Source organism: Pelophylax lessonae (genome assembly GCF_965119305.1).
Source record: "Pelophylax lessonae genome assembly, chromosome: 13".
In the NCBI taxonomy this organism is placed as follows: Eukaryota; Metazoa; Chordata; class Amphibia; order Anura; family Ranidae; genus Pelophylax; species Pelophylax lessonae.
In genome coordinates this window covers 120,715,810-120,739,072 of record NC_138780.1, presented here as the reverse complement: position 1 = coordinate 120,739,072, position 23,263 = coordinate 120,715,810, and the positions used below count along the sequence as shown (strand labels likewise).

The window sequence follows — 23,263 nt, the reverse complement described above, 5'->3', positions numbered from 1 at the left end:
CAAGTCTTTATAAGTTCCAGGCAGCCGCAGCGTCTTCATTCTGCTGCTTAGATCAGGGATAGAGCACACATCAACATGCTGGCTGCTGATTAGGGAAAGACAGGCAGGAAAAAACCATTTGTGTCCGGATAGAATTGAGGGACAGGTCGGAGTGTTTAGGCAGGGCGAGTTGTAGGCATTTTAGGGATAGAGTCTGCTGAATTATAGGGTCAGTGTCTTCTACAAAGTACAATCGATATTGCTGTGTGGGGGGTGGGGTGACTCTGCACTCAATCCTGATCTACGATCTCTTCTCAATCCTGTTAGGGAGAGGCTGCTGCTGCTGAATTTTAGGGAAACTGTGTTCTACAAACTGCAATCGATATTGCTGTGTGGTGTGGGATAGGAGATAGGCAGGTGTCAGTGATCCACATCCATTTTTCTGTGTGTGAGCTGCAGTGAACACAATCTTTTTGGGCTGCAGTGAACACAATCTTTTTGGGGTGCAGTGAACAACGTCCTTTTTGGGGTGCAGTGAACAAAATCGTTTTGGGGTGCAGTGAACAAAATCCTTTTTGGGGTGCAGTGAACAACATCCTTTTTGGGGTGCAGTGAACAAAATCCTTTTTGGGGTGCAGTGAACACAATCTTTTTGGGGTGCAGTGAACAAAATCCTTTGTGGGGTGCAGTGAACACAATCTTTGTGGGGTGCAGTGAACACAATCTTTTTGGGGTGCAGTGAAAAAAATCCTTTTTGGGGTGCAGTGAACAACATCCTTTTTGGGGTGCAGTGAACAAAATCCTTTTTGGGGTGCAGTGAACATCCTTTTTGGGGTGCAGTGAACAAAATCCTTTTAGGGTGCAGTGAACACAATCTTTGTGGGGTACAGTGAACAGAATCTTTGTGGGGTGCAGTGAACACAATCTTTGGGGGGTACAGTGAACACAATCTTTTTGGGGTGCAGTGAACAAAATCCTTTGTGGGGTGCAGTGAACACAATCTTTGTGGGGTGCAGTGAACACAATCTTTTTGGGGTGCAGTGAACAAAATCCTTTGTGGGGTGCAGTGAACACAATCTTTGTGGGGTGCAGTGAACACAATCTTTTTGGGGTGCAGTGAACAAAATCCCTTTTGGGGTGCAGTGAACACAATCTTTGTGGGGTGCAGTGAACACAATCTTTTTGGGGTGGAGTGAACAAAATCCTTTTTGGGGTGCAGTGAACAACATCCTTTTTGGGGTGCAGTGAACACAATCTTTTTGGGGTGCAGTGAACAAAATCCTTTGTGGGGTGCAGTGAACACAATCTTTGTGGGGTGCAGTGAATACAATCTTTTTGGGGTGCAGTGAACAAAATCCTTTTTGGGGTGCAGTGAACAACATCCTTTTTGGGGTGCAGTGAAAAAAATCCTTTTTGGGGTGCAGTGAATACAATCTTTTTGGGGTGCAGTGAACAAAATCCTTTATGGGGTGCAATGAACACAATCTTTGTGGGGTACAGTGAACAGAATCTTTGTGGGGTGCAGTGAACACAATCTTTGGGGGGTACAGTGAACACAATCTTTTTGGGGTGCAGTGAACAAAATCCTTTGTGGGGTACAGTGAACACAATCTTTGGGGGGTACAGTGAACACAATCTTTTTGGGGTGCAGTGAACAAAATCCTTTGTGGGGTGCAGTGAACACAATCTTTGTGGGGTGCAGTGAACACAATCTTTTTGGGGTGCAGTGAACAAAATCCTTTTTGGGGTGCAGTGAACAACATCCTTTTTGGGGTGCAGTGAACACAATCTTTTTGGGGTGCAGTGAACAAAATCCTTTTAGGGTGCAGTGAACACAATCTTTGTGGGGTACAGTGAACAGAATCTTTGTGGGGTGCAGTGAACACAATCTTTGGGGGGTACAGTGAACACAATCTTTTTGGGGTGCAGTGAACAAAATCCTTTGTGGGGTGCAGTGAACATAATCTTTGGGGGGTACAGTGAACACAATCTTTTTGGGGTGCAGTGAACAAAATCCTTTGTGGGGTGCAGTGAACACAATCTTTGTGGGGTGCAGTGAACACAATCTTTTTGGGGTGCAGTGAACAAAATCCTTTTTGGGGTGCAGTGAAAAACATCCTTTTTGGGGTGCAGTGAACACAATCTTTTTGGGGTGCAGTGAACAAAATCCTTTGTGGGGTGCAGTGAACACAATCTTTGTGGGGAACAGGGAACAGAATCTTTGTGGGGTGCAGTGAACACAATCTTTGGGGGGTACAGTGAACACAATCTTTTTGGGGTGCAGTGAACAAAATCCTTTTAGGGTGCAGTGAACACAATCTTTGTGGGGTGCAGTGAACAAAATCCTTTTTGAGGTGCAGTGAACACAATCTTTGTGGGGTGCAGTGAACACAATCTTTGTGGGGTACAGTGAACACAATCTCATACTTCTGAACATTTGAGGGTGCTGCCTGTTCCATACTCCTCCTCCTACTGCTCAACCATCCTTTTAGGTGTACAAACAATAGTAATTGGGGCCTAGTGTGGTGGTGTACGTGTGAGATACATACACTTTCTTTTTGATCATATTTTCTATTCCGCTATTCAATTAAAACCTTTGGGGATCAATTAAATTGCGTGATAGTCTGTGTCGGTACGTGTGAGATCCACCTTTCCAAGTTTTTGGGGTTCATCTCATACTTCGGAAGATTTGAGGGTGCTGCCTGTTCCATACTCCTCCTCCTACTGCTCAACCATCCTTTTAGGGGTACAAACAATAGTAATTGGGGCCTAGTGTGGTGGTGTACGTGCGAGATACATACACTTTTTTTGATCATATTTCCTATTCCGCTATTCAATAAAAACCTTTGAGGATCAATTGAATTGCGGGATAGTCTGTGTCGGTACGTGTGAGATCCACCTTTCCAAGTTTTTGAGGTTCATCTCATACTTCTGAAGATTTGAGGGTGCTGTCTGTTCCATACTCCTCCTACTCCTCATCCATCCTTTTAGGGGTAGAAACAATAGTAATTGGGGCCTAGTGTGGTTTTGTACGTGCGAGATACATACACTTTTTTGGATCATATTTCCTATTCCGCTATTCAATAAAAACCTTTCTAGGGCAAGATCTTAAATTACAGAAATATGAGGAGACCGTCAAATAAGGGCCGTGGCCTGGGTCGTGGTGCTGCTGGTAGAGCTCCTGTTGCAAGGAGAGGACGTGGTCGATCTGTGCCAGCTACACGCACAAGTGAAACACCTTCCTCAAGTGTGAGTAGGCGACAGAACCTGCATCAGTATTTGGTAGGGCATCATACGCCCCTAGAAGTGATGAGGCCAGAACAAGTGGAGGCGATAGTAGATTGGTTTGCTGCTGACAGTGCCTCCAGTTCCTTCACATTGTCTCCCACCCAGTCTACTGCAGAAAGGTCACAGTTGGCACCTGCAGCCGATGTCCAACCGTCTTTCACCTCACCCCCTTGCAAATCAGGCAAGCAGTCTGAGCCCCAAGCCATACAGCAGTCTCTTCTTCTTTTTGATGACTCTGTCAGCAGGGTTTCCCAGGGCCATCCACCTAGCCCTGCCCCAGAAGTGGAAGAGATTGAGTGCAGCGATGCCCAACCACTTATTTCTCAAGATGAGTACATGCAAGGATCATCGCAGCACGTCTCCGATGATGACGAAACGCAGGTGCCAACTGCTGCGGCGTTCAGCATTGTGGAGACCGACAAGGAGGGCAGGGGTGAAGACTGGGTGGAAGATGATGTGGAGGACGATGAGGTCCTCGACCCCACATGGAATGAACGTCATGCAGGTGACCTGAGTAGTTTGGAGGAAGAGGCGGTGGTCGCACAGAGCCACCAGCACAGCAGAAGAGGGAGCAGGGTGCAGAAGCGGAGCGGCCGTGCCCTAGACACTACGCCCGCTACTGCCCAACGCAGCAAGGGAACGAGCGCACCAAAGTCAGCTCAAAGGAGTTCTCTAGCGTGGAAGTTCTTTAGAAAATGTGCTGATGACAGGACACGAGTGGTTTGCACCCTGTGCAATCAGAGCTTGAAGCGAGGCATAAACCTTCTCAACCTGAGCACAACCTGCATGATCAGGCATCTAAGTGCAAAGCACGAGCTGCAGTGGAGTACACACCTTCAAAACCAAGAAACGTCTCTGGCTCATCCTGCTTCCTCTTCTGCTGCAGTCTCGGCCGCTCCAGCCACATCTGTAGTGATACCGGCACCTGCCACCCCGCAAACAGACGATCTGTCAGCAACACCACCACCTGGGTCACCAACAACCATCTCCACAATGTCCCGTGGAAGCGTTCAGCTTTCCATCTCCCAAACACTTGAGAGGAAGAGGAAGTACCCCCCTACCCACCCGCGATCCCTGGCCCTGAATGCCAGCATTTCAAAATTATTGGCCTTTGAAATGCTGTCATTCCGTCTGGTGGAGACGCACAGTTTTAAAAACCTTATGTCGGTGGCTGTCCCACAGTACGTCGTGCCCAGCCGCCACTACTTTTCCAGGCAAGCCATCCCTTCCCTGCACAACCAAGTGGGGGAAAAAATCAGGTGTGCACTGTGCAACGCCATCTGTGCCAAGGTCCACCTAACTACCGATACGTGGACCAGTAAGCACGGTCAGGGGCGTTATATCTCCCTAACGGCACACTGGGTAAATGCAGTGGCGGATGGGCCTGAGGCGGATAGCAATTTGGCGCATGTCCTTCCACCACCGAGGATTGCAGGGCGCTTCAGTTTGCCTCCTGTTCCTAACTCCTCCTACTCCGCTTCCTCATCCTCTACCGCCTCCTCATCCGGACAGCGTAACACCTTCACCACCAACTTCAGCACGGCCAGGGGTAAACGACAGCAGGCAGTTTTACAACTTGCCTGTTTGGGGGACAAACCACACACCGCGCAGGAGTTGTGGAGGAGCATGGAACAGCAGACAAATGAGTGGTTGCTGCCAGCGAGCCTCAAGCCCGGCCTGGTGGTGTGCGATAACGGGCGAAATCTCATAGCAGCTCTGGGCCTAGCCGGTTTGACGCACATCCCTTGCCTGGCGCATGTGCTGAATTTGGTGGTGCAGAGGTTCCTTAAAAACTATCCCGATATGTCAGAGCTGCTGCAGAAAGTGCGGGCCGTTTGTGCGCACTTTCGGCGTTCTCACCCTGCTGCTGCTCGCCTGGCAGCGCTGCAGCGTAACTTCGGCCTTCCCGCTCACCGCCTCATATGTGACGTGCCCACAAGGTGGAACTCCACCTTGCACATGCTGGAAAGACTGTGCGAGCAGCAGGCCATAGTGGAGTTTCAGCTGCAGCACGCACGCGTGAGTCGCTCTGCGGAACAGCACCACTTCACCACCAATAACTGGGCCTCCATGCGAGACCTGTGTGCCTTGTTGCGCTGTTTTGAGTACTCCACCAACATGGCCAGTGGCAATGACGCTGTTCTCAGCTTAACTATCCCACTTCTATGCCTCCTTGAAAAAACAATTCGGGCAATGATGGAAGAGGATGTGGCACAGGATGAGGAGGAGGAGGAGGATGAAGAGGTAACATTTCCAAGGCTTTCAGGGCAGTCATTCCCAAGGGGCTCCGAGGGTGGGTTCCTGCACACACAAACGCCAGGGACAAAATTGTCCAGCAGGGGCACAGTTCTGGAGGATGAGGAGGATGAGGAGGAGCTGGAGGAGGAGATGGAACCATGTTCACAGCAGGGTGGCACCCAGGCCAGCTCATGGCCATCACTGGTGCGTGGCTGGGGGGATACAGAGGACACGGACGATACACCTCCCACAGAGGACAGCCTTTCGTTGCCTCTGGGCAGCCTGGCACACATGAGCGATTACATGCTGCAGTGTCTCCACAACGACCGCCGAGTTGCCCACATTCTAACTTGTGCTGATTACTGGGTGGCCACGCTGCTGGATCCCCGTTACAAGGACAACGTACCGTCCTTAATTCACTCACTGGAGCGCGATCGCAAGATGCGCGAGTACAAGCGCACGCTGGTAGACGCCATGCTGCTGGCATTCCCATCTGACAGCGGGGCCGCAGTGGAAGCACAAGGCAGAGGAGGAGGAGGAGGAGGTCGCCAACGCAACCAGGGCACCGCCAGCACCTCAGAAGGCAGGGTTAGCATGGCCGAAATGTGGAAAAGCTTTGTCAGCACGCCACAACAAACAGCAGCACCAGCAGCTCAGATGGAACGTCTTAGCAGGAGGCAGCATTTTACCAACATGGCGGAGCAGTATGTGTGCACACGCCTACATGTAGTGAATGAGGGGTCTGCCCCCTTCAACTTCTGGGTCTCCAAATTGGGCACATGGCCTGAGCTTGCCCTTTACGCCTTGGAGGTGCTGGCGTGCCCTGCAGCCAGTGTATTATCTGAACAGGTATTTAGCACGGCTGGGGGCGTTATAACAGACAAGCGCAGCCGCCTGTCCAGAGACAATGTGGACAAGCTCACGTTCATTAAAATGAACCAGGCATGGATCCCACGGGACTTTTCCGTACCTTATGCAGAATAGCAATGGATACCGACCTTACCCACCCATTGTTCCATTTTTGCTCTTTCTCACTCTTTTGGGGTGTACCCTCATTTAAAATTTGTGAAAAGAAGCAGTGTTGGCTACCTCGTCCTCCTCCTCAGGGCCAGATTAACGTAGGGGCTATTGGAGCTGCAGCTCCAGGCCCCTACCTTTTATATAGGCCCCGGGTTGGCCATATTCACTGTTACCGCTCTTCTGTCACTTGTAAACACAGAAGTCTGGCTTCTATGCTCGCTTCCCCAGGCAGCACCCTCAGAACCTCCCCACACAGCGCGAAGGCCGGACAAGGAGGGACAGTTGCCGATGCATGGATGTGTTTATGGGCTTCAGAGACAGCATCCCATGTTGAATTAGGCATGCATGGCTGCACCCTTCCTCCTCTGGGTGCATGGCAAGGCACGGCCCTTAAGGCCCTTCAAAATCCTCAGCACCAAGCCCATGATGCTCTTAATCCGGCCCTGGTCCTCCTCCACCGCCGCTTCCACCTACACTGCCCATAGGTGTGCGCAGCCTATTGCATTAAGGTGTGCACCCCAAAGTTGAAATACACATGCATGTGTTTGCCAGCAGGGAGAGTAATGTATCGGGGCCATGTACCTGTAGGCAAAGAGAAATAGAGCAGAGCAGGTCCGAGGGAGATCTTTCCCATCTCCTCACTGGCAATGCTATGTGCCCTAAGTGATTAGGGTGTGCCCAGGCACACCCGGCACACCCTGTGCGCATGCCTATGTCACCGCCACATCCACCACCACCTCAACCTCCCTCCTACTCCATATGGGCCTCGTCCTTCAGAGAAGAAGAAGAACATTGTTTTATTTTTCTGTTTTTTTTTTGTTGTTTTAAGTTATTTCCCTATCCACATTTGTTTGCAGAGCACTTGCCATGCTCTTAATTACATTTTGCTGCCATTTGCAGCACTCTAGCCCTTTCCTTTGGTGTTTTAGAGCCATTTTAGTGCCTTAAAGTTCGGGTCCCCATTGACTTCAATGGGGTTCGGTGTCCGGGAAAAGTTCGGTAAAAGTCCGGGACACGGACCCGGACTTTTTTTTAAAGTTCGGCCAAACCCGTCGAACACGGACATCTAGGTGTCCGCTCAACCCTAGTAGGAAACCAAGTGAAGTTGACGAAATAGGAGACATGACATGCCGCTGCCACTCTGCAATCCTGTAAGCTGCTTTATTTTTATTTGTGCAATAAAATTAGTCATTATCTACTGCACTATGAGAAGCACTTTGTTTTGCATGAGCTGAGAGGAATAATATCGGTCGGTACATCTGCCTAGCTGGGAGGAATCTTCATTTGAATCACAGCACCCTGGGTCCTGCTGCCTGATATCTGTTTATTATGACCTTTTTAGATCCAGTTTGTCTGGTAAGAGTATTTGATACGTTACTCGGTGGTGGATTCCTATCCTTTTGCACCCTAAGGCTGACTGGTGTGGAGTTGATTGCTCACATGAACTTTGGATTGCATGTCTCAAAGGATTTGAGTGCCCTATTTATGGACTAAGCACTGCACCTGCTCTTATATAGTTTATTCGATTTCTGATTCAGGATTTTATGGGACAGCTGCTTTGGATTTTTAAGTGATTTTTTATTGTTTCACATTAATACTAGCGCAGCAATATATCCATTATTTTCTACTATCTCAGATCTGACCAAGAAGGGCAGCGATCCCCACAATTGGACGCCTGCTGCCATCCAAACTTTGATGCCCTCAAGTCTGCTTTCGCTTTGGCTCCCATCCTGTCTCATCCCAATCCTGGTTTGCCCTTTGTCCTAGAGGTGGATGCATCTGAGGCGGGAGTAGGTGCCCTCCTGTCTCAGCGTCGGACACCTGATGGACCCTTACTTCCTTGTGGGTTCTACTCCAAGAAGCTGTCTCCAGCTGAATGCAATTACAAGATTGGGGAAAGAGAGCTCTTGTCCATTATCCTGGCTCTCAAGGAGTGGAGACACTTGCTTGAAGGTTCTGTGGTTCCAGTTCTCATTCTCACCGATCATAAGAATCGGACGTATCTCTTGGAGGCAAAGAGGCTCACACCCTGTCAGGCCAGATGGCCTTATTCTTGTCTCGTTTGAACTATGTGGTCTCCTATTTTCCTTGCTCCAATAATTTTAAAGCTGATGCCTTGTCTCGCCAGTATTCTGAGTTGTCCAGGGAGGACTCCGTGGTGAGACACCGGTCATACCTTCGGATTGTATCCTGGCTGCCATCCGCACCAACTTAACCTCTCCTTTGGGAAACAGATCTTGGCTGCCCAACCTGATGCTCCCACAGAGAGACCTGCTGGTAAATGTTTTGTACCTGAGGGGTTACGCATCAGACTGTTCCGCATGTACCACAATTCCAAGACTGCCGGTCATCCTGGTAAGAACCAGATGTCCTGGGCTATTTCCCTTCAGTTCTGGTGGCCATTTCTCTGCACTGATGTTGCTGTGTATGTGGCTGCTTGTTTGGTCTGTGCCCAGAACAAATCTCTGCGGCACATTCCCTTGGGTCTACTGCATCCCATTTCCAATGGGGAGCATCCCTGGTCTCATCTGGCCATGGATTTCATTGTGCACCTTCCCACGTCTCAAGGTTACATGGTTATCCTCAGGGTTGTCAACCGGTTCTCCAAAATATGCCACTGTGTTACGTTTAAGCGGCTGCCTACCACTTAGGAGCTTGCCTTGGGGTTTGCCAGCGAGGTTTTCTGCTTACACAGGTTGCCTAAGGAGATTGTCTCGGACCGTGAGAGCCAGTTTGCCTCCAGGTTCTAGCGCGCCTTTTGCTCTCAGTTGGGTACTCGATTCTCCTTCTCCTCAGCCTACAATCCGCAGTCCAATGGTGCCTCTGAGCGTTCCAATCAAGCTCTGGAGCAATTTCTCTGCTGCTATATCTCGGACCATCAGGACAACTGGGTTGATCTGCTACCCTGGGCAGAGTTTGCCAGGAACTCTGCCATCAACTCGTCTTCCAGAATCTCTTCCATTCACGGCCAATTGTTAGTTCAAACCCGTTGTGTTGCCTGAGTCGTACTCGCTACAGGACATCCCGGCTGTGGAGGATCATCTTCGTGCCTTCCGTTCCTCTTGAGTGCAGATTCAAGAGTCTTTACGGGTCTCTGCACAGCGTCAGAAGCTCCAGGCAGACCAGACACATTTATCTGCTCCTTCGTACCAGGTCGGAGAGAGGGTGTGGTTGTCGACCCGTAATCTCAACCTAAGTGTACCCACTCCTAAACTGGCACCCCATTTTATTGGGCCTTTTCGCATCTTCCGTAAGGTGAACCCGGTGGCCTATGCCCTTGATCTTCCTCCTGGCATGCGTATCTCCAATGTCTTTCATGCGTCACTTTTGAAGCCACTGGTTTTCAACCGCTATACTTCTTCTCTTCCTTGCCCTCATCCCATTCCTGTGGGCAATCATGAGGAGTATGAGGTTAGCAGCATCTTGGATTCTCTTCTGTTCCGAGGTCAGGTTCAATACCTGGTGCACTGGAAGGGTTATGGTCCGGAGGAGCGCTCCTGGGTTCCCTCCACTTATGTTATTGCTCCTGCCCTTCTCCGCGCTGTTCATGTTTATTTTCCTCAGAAACCATTTTTTGCTAGGCAGAGGAGGGGCCGTTAAGGGGAGGGTACTGTCAAAGCCTTACCTTGCTTTCCTGTTGGCAGCCATCTTGGACATGTGCAAATTGCTGTCTTTTATAAATTCTGTTTGCATCATCACTTACCTGCTGCCTGAGCATCGCTCAGTGATGATGTTGCACACCTGACTATATATATCACCTGTTGGCTTGCAGTCCTTTGCCCTTGTGTTTGTGCTCCAAGGTGCATCACTGCTAGCAATCTTCTGTTTTCCGTGTTCTTCTGTGCATGACCTGACTTGGCTGACGACTTTCCTGGCTCTTGATTTCGCATCAGCAGACGACCCGGCAACGGCAGACTACCCGCCTCTGGACTCGACCCCAGCTTGGATGACTACCCGTTTCAAGACTCAATCCCGGGATGGTTGACTACTCGCTCTGGACTTGACCTTGGTTGTTCCTGATTTCGCTCCTCACTCTTGCTGTGCATTTATTCTACCCTACTTCTACCCTCCCCTGCCTATACAAGCACTTTTACTTCTACCCTCTCCTGCTGCATATACTCACCTTTCCTTTGCATCCCCAATTTTGCGCCCCCAATTTTTACACAGCACTGTCACAGGCACCGAGCAGTGTAAAAGGAAAGCAGGCAGAGAGAATCCTTAGCCCTGTGTAAACTTGGACTTCTTCCTGGAGTGTCAGGGGAGCAAAGGGATGGTGAGTATATACAGTTACAAAGGGGGGGAAGTTAGGTGAACCTTTAATTTTTTTCAACGTAGGGCCGGGTTTTATTTTGAATCGGAGTTCCTGAAACTTTTTTAAGTCGACCCGCCCCAACCCCCCCAGCAGCGGCGGCAGAGAGGGGATCGGCAACAACTGTATTTTTATTGAAACAAACAGCAGGTATGTAGCACTGCAATACAATGAGTGTGCCGTGCTTTGTATGCATTGCGCATGCACAAGATCAGTTTCCTACCTCCTCATACATCTTCATCTGATGGTAACAAACTCCTCTGTTGTAGTATACAAGAGAGCAGGATGGATCCAACTCTGCAGCTTTTGTTAAATCCAGAATGGCAAGTTTATATGCCTGGAAAGAAGAAAATATAAAGTCCTCTTTACTCAGGAAATCTTCACAGATATAGTCTGTTCAGTGTTTTTCAGATATACATGTAAAAGAGATAAGCCTGATGCAAGCAATCTTATCAGTAGTTAAGGCTTAATTGAACCGTCACTATTTATTACTGTAATCCAGCCAAGCTTCATATATACTAGTACTGTAATTATGGGTCTTTGTTTTTTTAATGCTGAGGTTCTGAAGCCAAGGCTAAAATACCCTGCACTGCCAGAACACAGGAGAGGCAGACCGTAGCTCTCTCACACAAAGCAGTCACCTGGCTCTCCTATGGTCTGACACAACACCCTCTAACACACACACTGTAACAACAACACTTATCAGTTAGCTAGAGGACTGCTGATTCTCTCAAATCCAGCTTTCTATGTACCAATATACCATTAATGTACCTTGGCTGCAGAAAAATACAAGCTTTTTTTGATTTTGAGAACAAGGCCTTACCTCAGCCCTTGCTGTATTTCTTTCTGGCATGTAGATTGGGACAGAGAAACCAGTAAGACACAGGAAGAAGTTTACCAGTTGACCTCATTAGTGCAAACCCTTCCTCCATCAACTATGTTTTCACAGCATCCCCGGCATCTCGCCACGTGTGCAGTTGCCTGCCTTTCCCAGCGTCTCTCCAGACGGGTTTAGGCTGAATGCTAAACTCACTGGGGCCGCATGCAGCTAATAGGACACGCCTGATGTAGTAGAAGGGCCTGCCTGATTGGATACAGAGTGATTGGATAGATGGAGTCCTCCTATTATATTGTTTTGGTCAATTTGAAGGAAATTGTACAATCAATCATCAGAGTGTATAGTGTATGAACACATTTATACAACTAAAATTACCTACTTAGACTTACAATATCATTAATTGTTAAGGGCACACCAAACAAAAGCAAACACACATTTTGCCACATGAAAAAATGGATGACGAACACAGCAAAACAGGCATTAAATAAACGTGCAACTTACACCATACTAAAATGTCCCAAAAGCTACTTTGCCACATATAGGGCAGCCCATTGAAATCAATGCGCTGCCCAATGTGTGACACTGGAAAAACGAGAAATAAAACATGCGCTTCCACTACTCACCAGGTGTGAATGGGACCTGAAAGTTAAAATGCTGCATTTACACAAGAACAATGAGGCTCCATTCACATCTGTGCGTTTCCAAATGCATGGCAAACACAGAAAATGTGCACTTTGCAATGCGTTTCAGAAAAGCTGCAAACGCGCATCGTGTTGCCATTACAGGCTCCCCAAATGCATCAAAAAACTGTGGTAATACACCATGCATCACTCCAGAAAAAAAATTCTGGAGTTTCTCTGGGGCAATTCTCACGCATAGGGCAGCCCATTCAAATGAAAATGCTCTAAAACACCCCAAAAAAAGGAAAGTGGGAATGTGAGTTTTTGCTACGTGTAGATGTGAAATAGCCTGACAACTGAGTGTCTCTCTGGCCACTTCCTCCTATGTATTTGTATAAAGATGACCACAATTTACTTTAGATTTACCAGAACTATGGAATAAGAGGACCCCCCTGACCAATTCATTCAATTTGTATCAAATCAGACAGGCCCTTGTACGACATAGATGCTGGGAGATCTAAAGATGACGATACAATCAAATTTTACAGAAAGTGGGTGGAAGGTGGTATTGTAATGAGGGAGGTGTTGTCCAGAGTGGTGAACACTCTATAATGGCTTCTTCTGTGATTCAACAAGGAAATGAAGGCTTCTGGGACCTACAGGAAGTGAAAGCTGAGAGACGATCTACAGGCAGTGATATAATCTGAAAATCATTTTAAGAATTCAAATAAACGGACAAGATCGTAAACCTCCTGCATAAAAGGTAAGTGAGAGAAAAGCCAATTGGGATGGCTGGGCCAGAAATGGTATTGCAAAGTGCTTCTATTTATTATGAAAAGTGAAATTCAGCCCAAAAGGGTGAACTTATACTTTAAGCAGGAAAACATGACCGTTCTAAGCCACTGGGAGCTCCTTGGAAGGGTTATCATTTATAAAACCTCATGCTTAGGTATTACTAAACCAGGACCCTGCATTCACTATATCTGGTCCCCCACAGTACACAGAACATGGAAATTCAATTATTTTTATTAAATATAAACTGCTAAATACCTTTTCCTGACAGACTCCATGGCAGCATACGTTCGGGTAGCCCCGCCTCCTCTCCTACCCTATAGGACCCCACTCCCATAAATCTTTGCTCCCTTTCAGCATCCGTGTTCCATTTTTGTCCTCCTCAAGCATGATGATGCGTTCCTACAAAGCAGTCCTATGTATATACTGGAAGCAAGGATTGGGTCAGCATGGAGCCTCCGCTAAGCCCTTTGCTCTTAGCAGGGTATGGAGGGGGCAATCGAAGAGACCCTGGGCGGGAGCTCGGTGGTCTGGCCGAGAGAGCCCAGCTGCTGCGGGTTTCCCTACCATTGCCCAAAGGAAAGCCTGGTGTTGCGTCTCCGTGGACCCGTCCCTGCTCCAGGAGGCAGGGTGGTAAGCCCTGTTATGGGACACTTTACTTCCTTGTTTTAGTGTTGATTTTACTTTCCATAAGCTAACTTGTGCCTCTTTCCCCTGTGTTATCGTCACATTTTGATCATGAGGCTCTTTTAATATAGTCAGGATTGCCTGTGTGTCTTTTTATGTGTGTGTTTAAGCCTTTTTCCTTCCGGTATTATTTACCTCTTCCAGCCCCCCCCCCCCCCCCCCCCAGTCTATAGGCAGTTTATACTAATCCTGGGTTTCTCTCTGTGCTTGATTCAGCCAGCAGGAACTTATTTCTGTGCCTTAAGTATGGTTTCATCTCTGCCCCCTAGTGGCCAGCCCGCTCATACCAGGTATGTGCAGGGCTGGAAAGGGGGGAAGGGAGGGGTTTTTTCTGTCTGTCTATGGCCATTGCTTTTCTATGTTTTTGCATGTCTGTCTCCAGCTCTTCCAGGTCCAATCCACAGCATAATGCACGCAGAGAAGATCGGGGTTCCAAATCGCAACAACGGCACTCCTCATCCAGGTCCAGACGCAGATCCCCCCATAGTCCGGGGCGCGAGGGCCAGTCTTCTTCCGCTAAACATCATGGCCGCTCAGAGCGTCCTCATGGAAGAAAATGCTGGGTATGTGGTATATTGGTTCCAGGCGGTACGTCCCTCTGCAACTGTTGTTATGCCCAAGCAACTGGCGAACGGGGAAATTCGGACCAGCACATTGAAGATGTAGTGCGCAAGGTCCTCAAGGACTCTTTGGCAGAGCTTAATAGTCCAAGTACATCTGCAGGGCCATCTCGCTCGCCAGAGAGAGACATTCTGGAACAAGATCCGTTTGAGCCTTCTCAACCCAGCCCCCCTTTCATCCTTCCTTCAGATTCGGATTCGGATGATTCCTGTCAGGGATTTGAATTCAACCTCGTTTCCCCCTTGGTAAGAGCCGTAAGAGATGCTCTCAATTGGGAGGATCCTGCAGTCTCCCCCCCAAACCAGAAGAAATTCTTCAAACAATTATGTAAGGAACATTTGAATTTTCCGTTCCTAGGGGAATTGGGAGAGATCATCTCTGAGGAATAGGGTAAGGTTGAGAGGAAAAACTCCATGATTACGAAAATGGCGAAACTATACCCCTTCAAGCAGGAGGAAGTCAAACACTTGGAGTCTCCACCCCTAGTGGACGCCGCAGTGATGCGGCTTGTAAAACATGTTACTTTACCCATGGAAGACACGGTGTCCTTCAAGGAGCCTCTAGAGTGGAGAATTGATGCTGACCTCAAGAGGGTGTATCTCACAACAGGTATGGCCTGTAAACCAGCTCTAGCCCTGGCTACAGTTTCAAAAGCCATGGAGGTCTGGATTAATGGCCTTGATGAAACCCTCAAAGGAGTTTCACAAGAAGCAGCAAAGAGCTCTCCAATCCAAGAGCTAAGGATGGCTGCAGGGTTCTTGGGGGAGGCTTCCATAGACATCATCCGCCTCTTGGCCCAGGTAATGTTATCCTCCGGCACCGCTAAACGCGCCCTTTGGCTTCGGCCTTGGGTGGCCTATGCTGCGTCTAAACAGGCATGGTGCCGGATTTCCTTTGAGGGCTCTTCCCTCTTTGGGAATAAATTGGACGCGGCCATAACTCGGGCCACGGGTGGTAGATCTGGTTTCCTTCCCCAGGACAGATGCACTGGTGCCCAGAAGCGGGCCCCTCCGAGGAAGCAGAACACAAGCCGCGCCAGAGAGGCACGCAGTTATAGACCAGGCAAGACATTCGGGAGAGGATGGAAGTCCAGACAGTCCGCCTTCCAGAAGGGCTCCAAGGGCACTTCGTCTGGAGACCGGGAGATCACAAAATCCTTTTGAGAGTGGGCCCGCCCAGGCATCCCCAGTAGGAGCTTGTTTGCTCCGCTTTCGGGATGTGTGGGCGGCTTCAATTCAAGATCCCTGGGTCCTCAACACAGTGTCTCAAGGACACTCTTGGGTTTTCAACAGCGCCCCCAGGACCAGGTTTGTCACCATGTCTCTTCCCTCCTAAGCAGAAAAAAAGCAGATCCTTCTCTCTTACCTAGACTCGCTGGTGGTTCAGGAGGCCGTAATTCCAGTTCCAGAATAGGAAAGAGGTCAGGGAGTCTACTTACCCCTCTTCCTAGTTCAAAAGAAAAATGGCACCTGGAGGCCCGTGATAGATCTTACGTACCTCAACAAGTCTATCCGCAGAGAAAAGTTCAAAATGGAGTCTCTGGTCACGATTCAGTATTCACTCCAACCAGGAGACTGGTTAGCGTCTATAGACCTGAAGGACGGTTACTTTCATGTTCCAGTAGCAAAAGAATTCCAACGGTTTCTCCGCTTTGCCATCGGGAAAGCTCATATGCAATTCACCTGTCTTCCCTTCGGGCTTTCAACATCGCCTCGCACGTTTTCCAAAACCTCATTGGCAGTAGTGGCCCTTTTATCAGGATCAGAGGCATCAGGTTACAACACTATCTAGACGACCTGCTTCTCCTGTCTCAAGACAGGTCTCAACTTCTTCTGCATCTAGAGCAGGTGATCTCAATTCTCCAAGATTTCGGGTGGATCTTGAACTTCGAGAAGAGTCACCTGGGGCCCACACAATCGCTTGTGTTCCTAGGAGCGCTGTTTGATACGGTGAAATGTACCATCTCCCTGCCCGAGGAAAAGATCCCGGTGGTCCGAGACAGAGTGGCATTCGCCATGGCTTCATCTCATCTCACTGCTCGGCAGTACCTGAGGATAGTAGGTACCCTGGTGGCCACAGCTCCCATGGTAAAATGGGCCTTGTGGAAGTTGAGGCCCTTCCAGAGGGGGTTTCTCCAGCAGTGGACTTCAGAGAGCATGTCTCAACAAATCCATCTGACCTCATCTATGAAGAGGTGTCTTCTCTGGTGGCTTCTACGGGAGAATCTCGTCAACTGCCTTTCCATATCTCCAGTTACGTGGATCACAGTAACCTCGGACGCCAGCAGTACAGGTTGGGGAGCCCACTGCCAGTCAGAAGTGGCACAAGGCAGATGGGCTTTTACCGCCCGCGGAGTAGTCTCCAATGTGTTGGAACTGCGGGCTGCCTTCAAAGCTCTGCAAGCTTTCCGCCATCTGATCCAAGGATCCTCGGTAATGCTCAGGTTGGACAATACAACAGCGGTGGCGTATGTGATGAGGCAGGGAGGGACCCACAGCCTATCACTACTTCAAGAAACAGAGCCGATTATGTCCTGGACTCAGAGGCACCCGGCCAATCTTTCGGCAGCCTATGTTCCAGGGACACTGAATGTGGTAGCAGATTTCCTTTCCAGATACAAACTCGACAACAACGAGTGGTCTCTCCATCAAGAGGTGTTCGAATGGGTTCTATCTCTGGGGTTCCGTCCGGAGGTAGACCTTTTTGCGGCCCCCCACAACAAGAAGCTCCGGAGGTACTATGCAAGGTTTCGGGATCCTCGGGCGTTCGGAGTAGATGCTCTGACGGATATTTGGAACTTCCAAAGAGCCTATGCTTTCCTGCCAGTACCAATATTTCTCCAGTTCCTACGGAGACTGAGGATGGAGGCGGTAGAAGTTCTGGCAGTGATTCCTTATTGGCCCAACAGACCTTGGTTCCCACTGTTGTCTCTCCTCAGTTATCAGGATCCAATTCCTCTGCCTCTCAGATCGGATCTGTTGTCGCAAGGCCCTACACTGCATCCATGACCTGCACGTCTGCATCTCAAGGCTTGGTTCTTGAGAGGGGGAGGTTGGAGGCCCTAGGATGCCCAATTGAAGTGATTCCTACACTTATGAATGCCAGAAGAAGTAGCACCAACAGGGTCTACGAGAGAATTTGGGCGAAATTCGTGAATCGTCAAACTCCTAGGTCCGGTTCAGTAGACGCACCTACGGTCCAGGACGTATTGGGGTTCTTACAATCCGGCCTAGATCTATCCCTGTCAGTCAGCTCACTCCGAGTACAAGTTTCGGCCATCTCGGCATTCACGGAGTACTGTGGGCTAAGCATCAGCTGGTTCAGCAGTTTTTTAAAGGTGCAGTTAGGCTCAGGCCTCAGAGAAGACCAAGATTCCCCAAATGGGATCTTCCTCTAGTGTTGGATTTCTTCTCATCACTTGACGTGGCTTCTCTCTCAGTCAAAGAGCTCACTCTGAAGACAACATTCCTAGTGGCTATTACCTCTGCTAAGAGGGTCTCCGAGATCCAAAACCTAGGGTTAAAAGAGCCTTTCTTAAAGCGGAGTTCCACCCAAAAGTGGAACTTCCGCTTTAGGGAGTCCTGACCCCCCGACATGCCACATTTGGCATGTCATTTTTTGGGGGGGGGGAGCGGGTACCTCGTTTTGACAGGTACCCGCTCCCACTACCGCTCGGAGCGCCGCGGCGCCCTGAGCGGAAGTTCTCCTCTCCCCCTCCCTCCCTGCAATCTTCTGGGACACGTCAGAGGTCCCAGAAGATTGCCGGCCAATCACGGCGCGCAGCGCGACTCGCGCATGCGCAGTGGGTACCCGGCTGTGAAGCCGCAAACTGTAACAGCCGGGTGCCCACAGCAGTGATGCCGGCGCCGAGGGAGAGGATCGAGGCTTCTGGCGGCCGCATCGCTGGACCGTTGGACAGGTGAGTAAATGGCTGGAACTCCGCTTTAACCTTCTTCTCGGATAGAGTGGTCCTGATTCCTATGTTGGGGTCAAATCCCAAAGTGACCTCCGTCTTTCAAGAGAATACAGACTGAGAGAATTCTGAAGTTCATCCTCTGGATGTCGGTGACGCCCTGAAATAATATCTGGCGGCCACTTCTTCCTTCCGCCAGTCGGATTTCCTTTTTGTCCTTCTTCAAGGGAAAAAGAGAGCTATGCGTTCCTCTTCTAGAGTGGTGGCTGCGTGGATTGTGCAGGCTATCCAGTGGGCCTACAGAGCAAAGGGCTTGGTTCCTCCGGAGGCGGTAACGGCACATTCAGCTCGTAGCATCTCTACGTCTTGGGCAGTCTCTAGGCATGTCGCTCCTGATGTGATCTACAGGGCAGCATCTTGGTCATCTATCAACACTTTTCTTTCTCATTATTGTGTTGAACCGGCTGCCTTATCTTCTGTTAATTTTGGTGTTCAAGTGCTGTCAGTAGATGGCAATAATTAAAAGTTTTTGTTCAGCATCTTCCCACCCGGGAGTGTATAGCGAGTTATTTCCCGAACGTATGCTGCCATGGAGTCTGTCAGGAAAACTGATATCAATACTTACTGTAATTTTCCTTTCCTGATGGACTCCATGGCAGCAGGAGTCCCCTCCCAATTCCTGAGTAGGCTAGTTACAGAACACGGATGCTGAAAGGGAGCAAAGATTTATGGGAGTGGGGTCCTATAGGGTAGGAGAGGAGGCGGGGCTACCCGAACGTATGCTGCCATGGAGCCCATCAGGAAAGGAAAATTATGGTAAGTATTGATATCAATTTTCTGTTTTTTCATCAGCAGTTAGAGCAGTCTTGTGACTTCTATGGTTAAAGATTGTAGGGGGAGTTTTTATTCTCCCACGATTGTCCTATGAGAATGCAAGACCCCTGGCCCTCTGTCTAAACAGTGCTGATTGGCCCTGTGCTGATCACATGCACCTTCCCAAGAAAAAAAAAAAACTTTCTAGCAATACACACAAAACTGAGCATGTGCAGCCTGTCTGCACCCTCCCAAGGAAAAAAAAACTCTCTAGCAATACACACAAAACTGAGCATGTGCAGCCTGTCTTCTGGCTCTGTAAATATCAGGAAATACACTGCTCAAAAAACTAAAGGATCACTTTTCAATCAGAGTATAGCATGAAGTCAATTAAACTCCTGGGATATTGATCTAGTCAGTTGAGTAGCAGAGGGGGGGGGGTTGTTAATCAGTTTTAGCTGCTTTGGTTTTAATTAAATTAACAACAGGGGCACTAGATAGGCAACAATGAGACAACCTCCAAAACAGAATGGTTTTACAGGTGGAGGCCACTGAAATTTTTTTCGATACTAATCTTTTCTGACTGTTTTCCACTTGTTTTGCATTTGGCTAGGGTCAGTGTCACTACTGGTAGCATGAGGCGATACCTGGATCCTACAGAGGTTGCACACGCAGTCCAACTCCTCCAGGATAGCACATCAATACGTGCTATTGCCAGACGTTTTACTGTGTCTCCCAGCACAGTCTTAAGAAGAGCATTGAAGAGATTCCAGGACACAGGCACTCTAGTAGAGCTGGAAAGGCCAAAGAAGGTCCTTAACCCACCAGCTGGACCGGTATCTGCTTTGCGCAAGAAGGAACAGGATGAGCACTGCCAGAGTCCTAAAAAATGACTTCCAGCAGGCTACTGGTATAAATGTCTCTGACCAAACAATCAGAAACATACTTTATGAGGGTGGCCTGAGGGCCCAACGCCCAACGGCCCTCAGACCACATTTTCAGGGTTGTTGAGCAGATGGCACTGGATCAGGGTCTAGCAGTTAGTTTATACTGTTCTAGGTATTAGTATTCCTAAGAACCCCAATGCAGCTCTGCTGAATCTCAAAGCATCTGAATGCATTCTGGACCATTTTCAATTTTTAACTCTGAGCATTACTCAGGTGAAACAAAAATAGCATGGTGCTTGTTCAATAAAAAGCTGGTAGCCATTCTACAGTACATGTTAAAGTCAAAACATTTAAAAAAGGTGTGCGATCTGTGGATCTCACATTATTCTGGGAGAGATTTCAATGAGTCTTTATGAATGATTTAACCCGTTTGGACGAAGTTTGAGGAAAAACCTCACATTAATGTATGTGTGGGCTCAACTAAAATTCTTTATTCTGATCCCCATCTTCCCTGCTTTCTTCTTGTCTACTCTCTGCATTCTGCATACTGTACTTCCTTTTCTTAGATTTTCTCTACCTTCTGGCTATTTTCTACACATCTTACACATCCTTTTTGTCTTTGTAATGGGTTACAGGGAGCAGCCCTGGTAGGGCCCCGGGCCCCCCCCCCCCCCCCCACAGTACTAGAGCAGTGCAAGTTTTGATATGGGCACATTATCCTAACTATCTTCTAATAGATGCAAAATAGATCTCTTCCAGGAACAATAGATACCCCAGCAGCCAGCATCAATAGACCCTCCAGCACACCCCAGCACCCCCTTCCATTACATACATCTAGTACAGGAGGTGCCGGAACAGCGTTCCCCCCATGTTCCCACTGAAAAAATGCCCTGCTAATAGCTAAATGACATTAAAGTGTAACTCCACTTTTGTTGAGAAAAAAACTATCCCCTCTGAGTGATCTATGTTCATTGTAAGAATTATAACAACCTTTGTTGCAGATTCCTACCTTTTGTTATTCTGAATAAATTACTGTTTGTTCCTCTGTGCCTCTGTGCTGAGTGGGTCTAATGGGAGTGGTTTCATAATTATCAATCAGCTGTACAGCAGCAGAGCACTAATGAGGAAATCTGCAGGGCCTGAATACCTTTAGATGGTTCCTATTGGGAGTATCTCACAAACAATGATATTTTTGTTGCAGGGGATGCCTGAAATCTGAATTGCATGTTAGGCAGACTTCTGTGAAAATCAGTGAGCCAATCACACAAGCAGGAAATTATGTTTCTGGGGTGTGTTCAGTACACATTCTGTGTACAGAACAACTCCAGGTAGCCATATTGCATTCAATTTTCAGAGCTGCAGATTGAAAAGAAAAGGTAATTTTTAATAACATTCAATTACAGTATGACTTTTGTTGCAATAGTATACAATATATTCTTTTTTTGCTATTTTATCCCCATGAATGAGGAGTTACCCTTTAAAATTTTAATGCGCATATGAGAAACTAGTGATTACTTTTAAAAATTATTTAATTGATATTGGCAAGGACCACTGTAGCACTTGCCTTTATTGCATACACTGACCAGTTGCTGAAAAAATCCAGCAAATATATTACATAGAAATCAGAAAAGATCTTTACCATCCTGCTCCATATAGAAATAAATTACTGCAACAATATTGTGTACGGTATATATAGTAGCTGAATAACTGTACTGTTCAGACTTTCTATACCATGGCAGTATAGCACCTGTTTGTGCCAGTCTGTCAAACTCCCAGCAAGAAAAGCAATTTAGTGCAGCACCAGCACATTCATCCTAGCCAGTGAGTACACATAATGAACACCGTACCATGTTAAAACGATTCTAGAGGAACGCACAATTCATCAACTGAAACTCAGGTCTTCGGAGCCTCAGTGAATATAAAAAGGTAAAAATTAAATAAAACTCCATGTGTCTTGATTACTTAGATGGAAAGCTTCAGGGCTCCTGAGCTGGTAAAAGGGTGTTGTGAGGATACAATGACTCACCTTTATATAGTACTTTAATGCTCCTCTGTAGAGATAAGCTCTTACGCTGTGTGGCTGTACTTTGATTGCAGCATTGCAATTCATGATAGCTTTTGAGTATCTCTTTCTCAATCCATAGAACGCTGCTCGGCACAAATAGGCCTGCATTAGGAAAGTACATTATCAAAGTAAGTGGAAAGTGAACAGCTGAGCTAGGCACTTATCAAAAAAATGAACAAACTGTGCCCCAACTACACATAGAACTCATATACAAAGCATAAGCCACACATCACCTACATTTTTTTTCAGAAAGCTTTATTGTAACATGGGTGAGTTCATAACATCAAATCTAAGCACACTGCACTCCTCCAGACCCTGCTCCTTCTTACTGACGCATTTCACCACAGCAGGGGTGGGACTGAATCTATAATTATGCAGGGTTTGGTGGAAGACAATCTGCTTAGACTTGATGCTGTAAATTCATCCAATACAGCTTTCTAAAGGAAATGAAAAAAATAAAGACTTGGATTATGCGTGTCTCTTTCTTTTTGAATTTGCCAAGTTGGGGAAAGACTGTTAAGTTAGCACCCATGGTAGTTGAGCTAGAAGACTGCCTAGGGTGGTATCTTGTATTCATATTTATGTAGAAAGCACACACATGACATTCTGATATAATTTACTCATCCCACAGTCACAGCAGTATCCACTTACAGTATCTCACAAAAATTAGTACACCCCTCACATTTTTGCAAATATTTTATTATACCTTTTCATGTGACAACACTGAAGAAATGACACTTTTCTACAATGTAAAGTAGTGAGTGTACAGCTTGTATAACAGTGTAAATTTGCTGTCCCCTCAAAATAACTCAACACACAGCCATTAATTTCTATACCGCTGGCAACAAAAGTGAGTACACCCCTAAGTGAACATATCCAAATTGGGTCCAAACTGTCAATATTTTGTGTGGCCACCATTATTTTCCAGCACTGCCTTAACCCTCTTGGGCATTGAGTTCACCAGAGCTTCACAGATTGCCACTGGAGTCCTATTCCATTACTCCATGATGACATTACGAAGCTGGTGGATGTTAGAGACCTTGTGCACCTTCACCTTCCATTTGAGGATGCCCCACAGATGCTCAATAGGGTTTTGGTCTAGAGACATGCTTGGCCAGTCCATCACCTTTACCCTCAGCTTCTTTAGCAAGGTAGTGGTCGTCTTGGATGTGTGTTTGGGGTTTTTATCATGT

At 47.8% G+C, this 23,263-nt stretch overlaps 1 protein-coding gene across 1 annotated transcript in view; it reads right to left on the bottom strand.

Annotated features, from left to right (window-relative positions):
* The window catches only part of LOC309569394 (uncharacterized protein), a 326,566-nt gene that overhangs the window by 100,100 nt on the left and 203,203 nt on the right, over window positions 1–23,263 (bottom strand). Inside the window, exons 24-25 of the mRNA XM_082275209.1 lie at window positions 22,032–22,172; window positions 11,058–11,171 (exon numbers count right to left, since the gene is read on the bottom strand). Coding sequence (XP_082131335.1) covers window positions 11,058–11,171; window positions 22,032–22,172 — 255 coding nt within the window. The remainder of the gene's footprint in view (window positions 1–11,057; window positions 11,172–22,031; window positions 22,173–23,263) is intronic.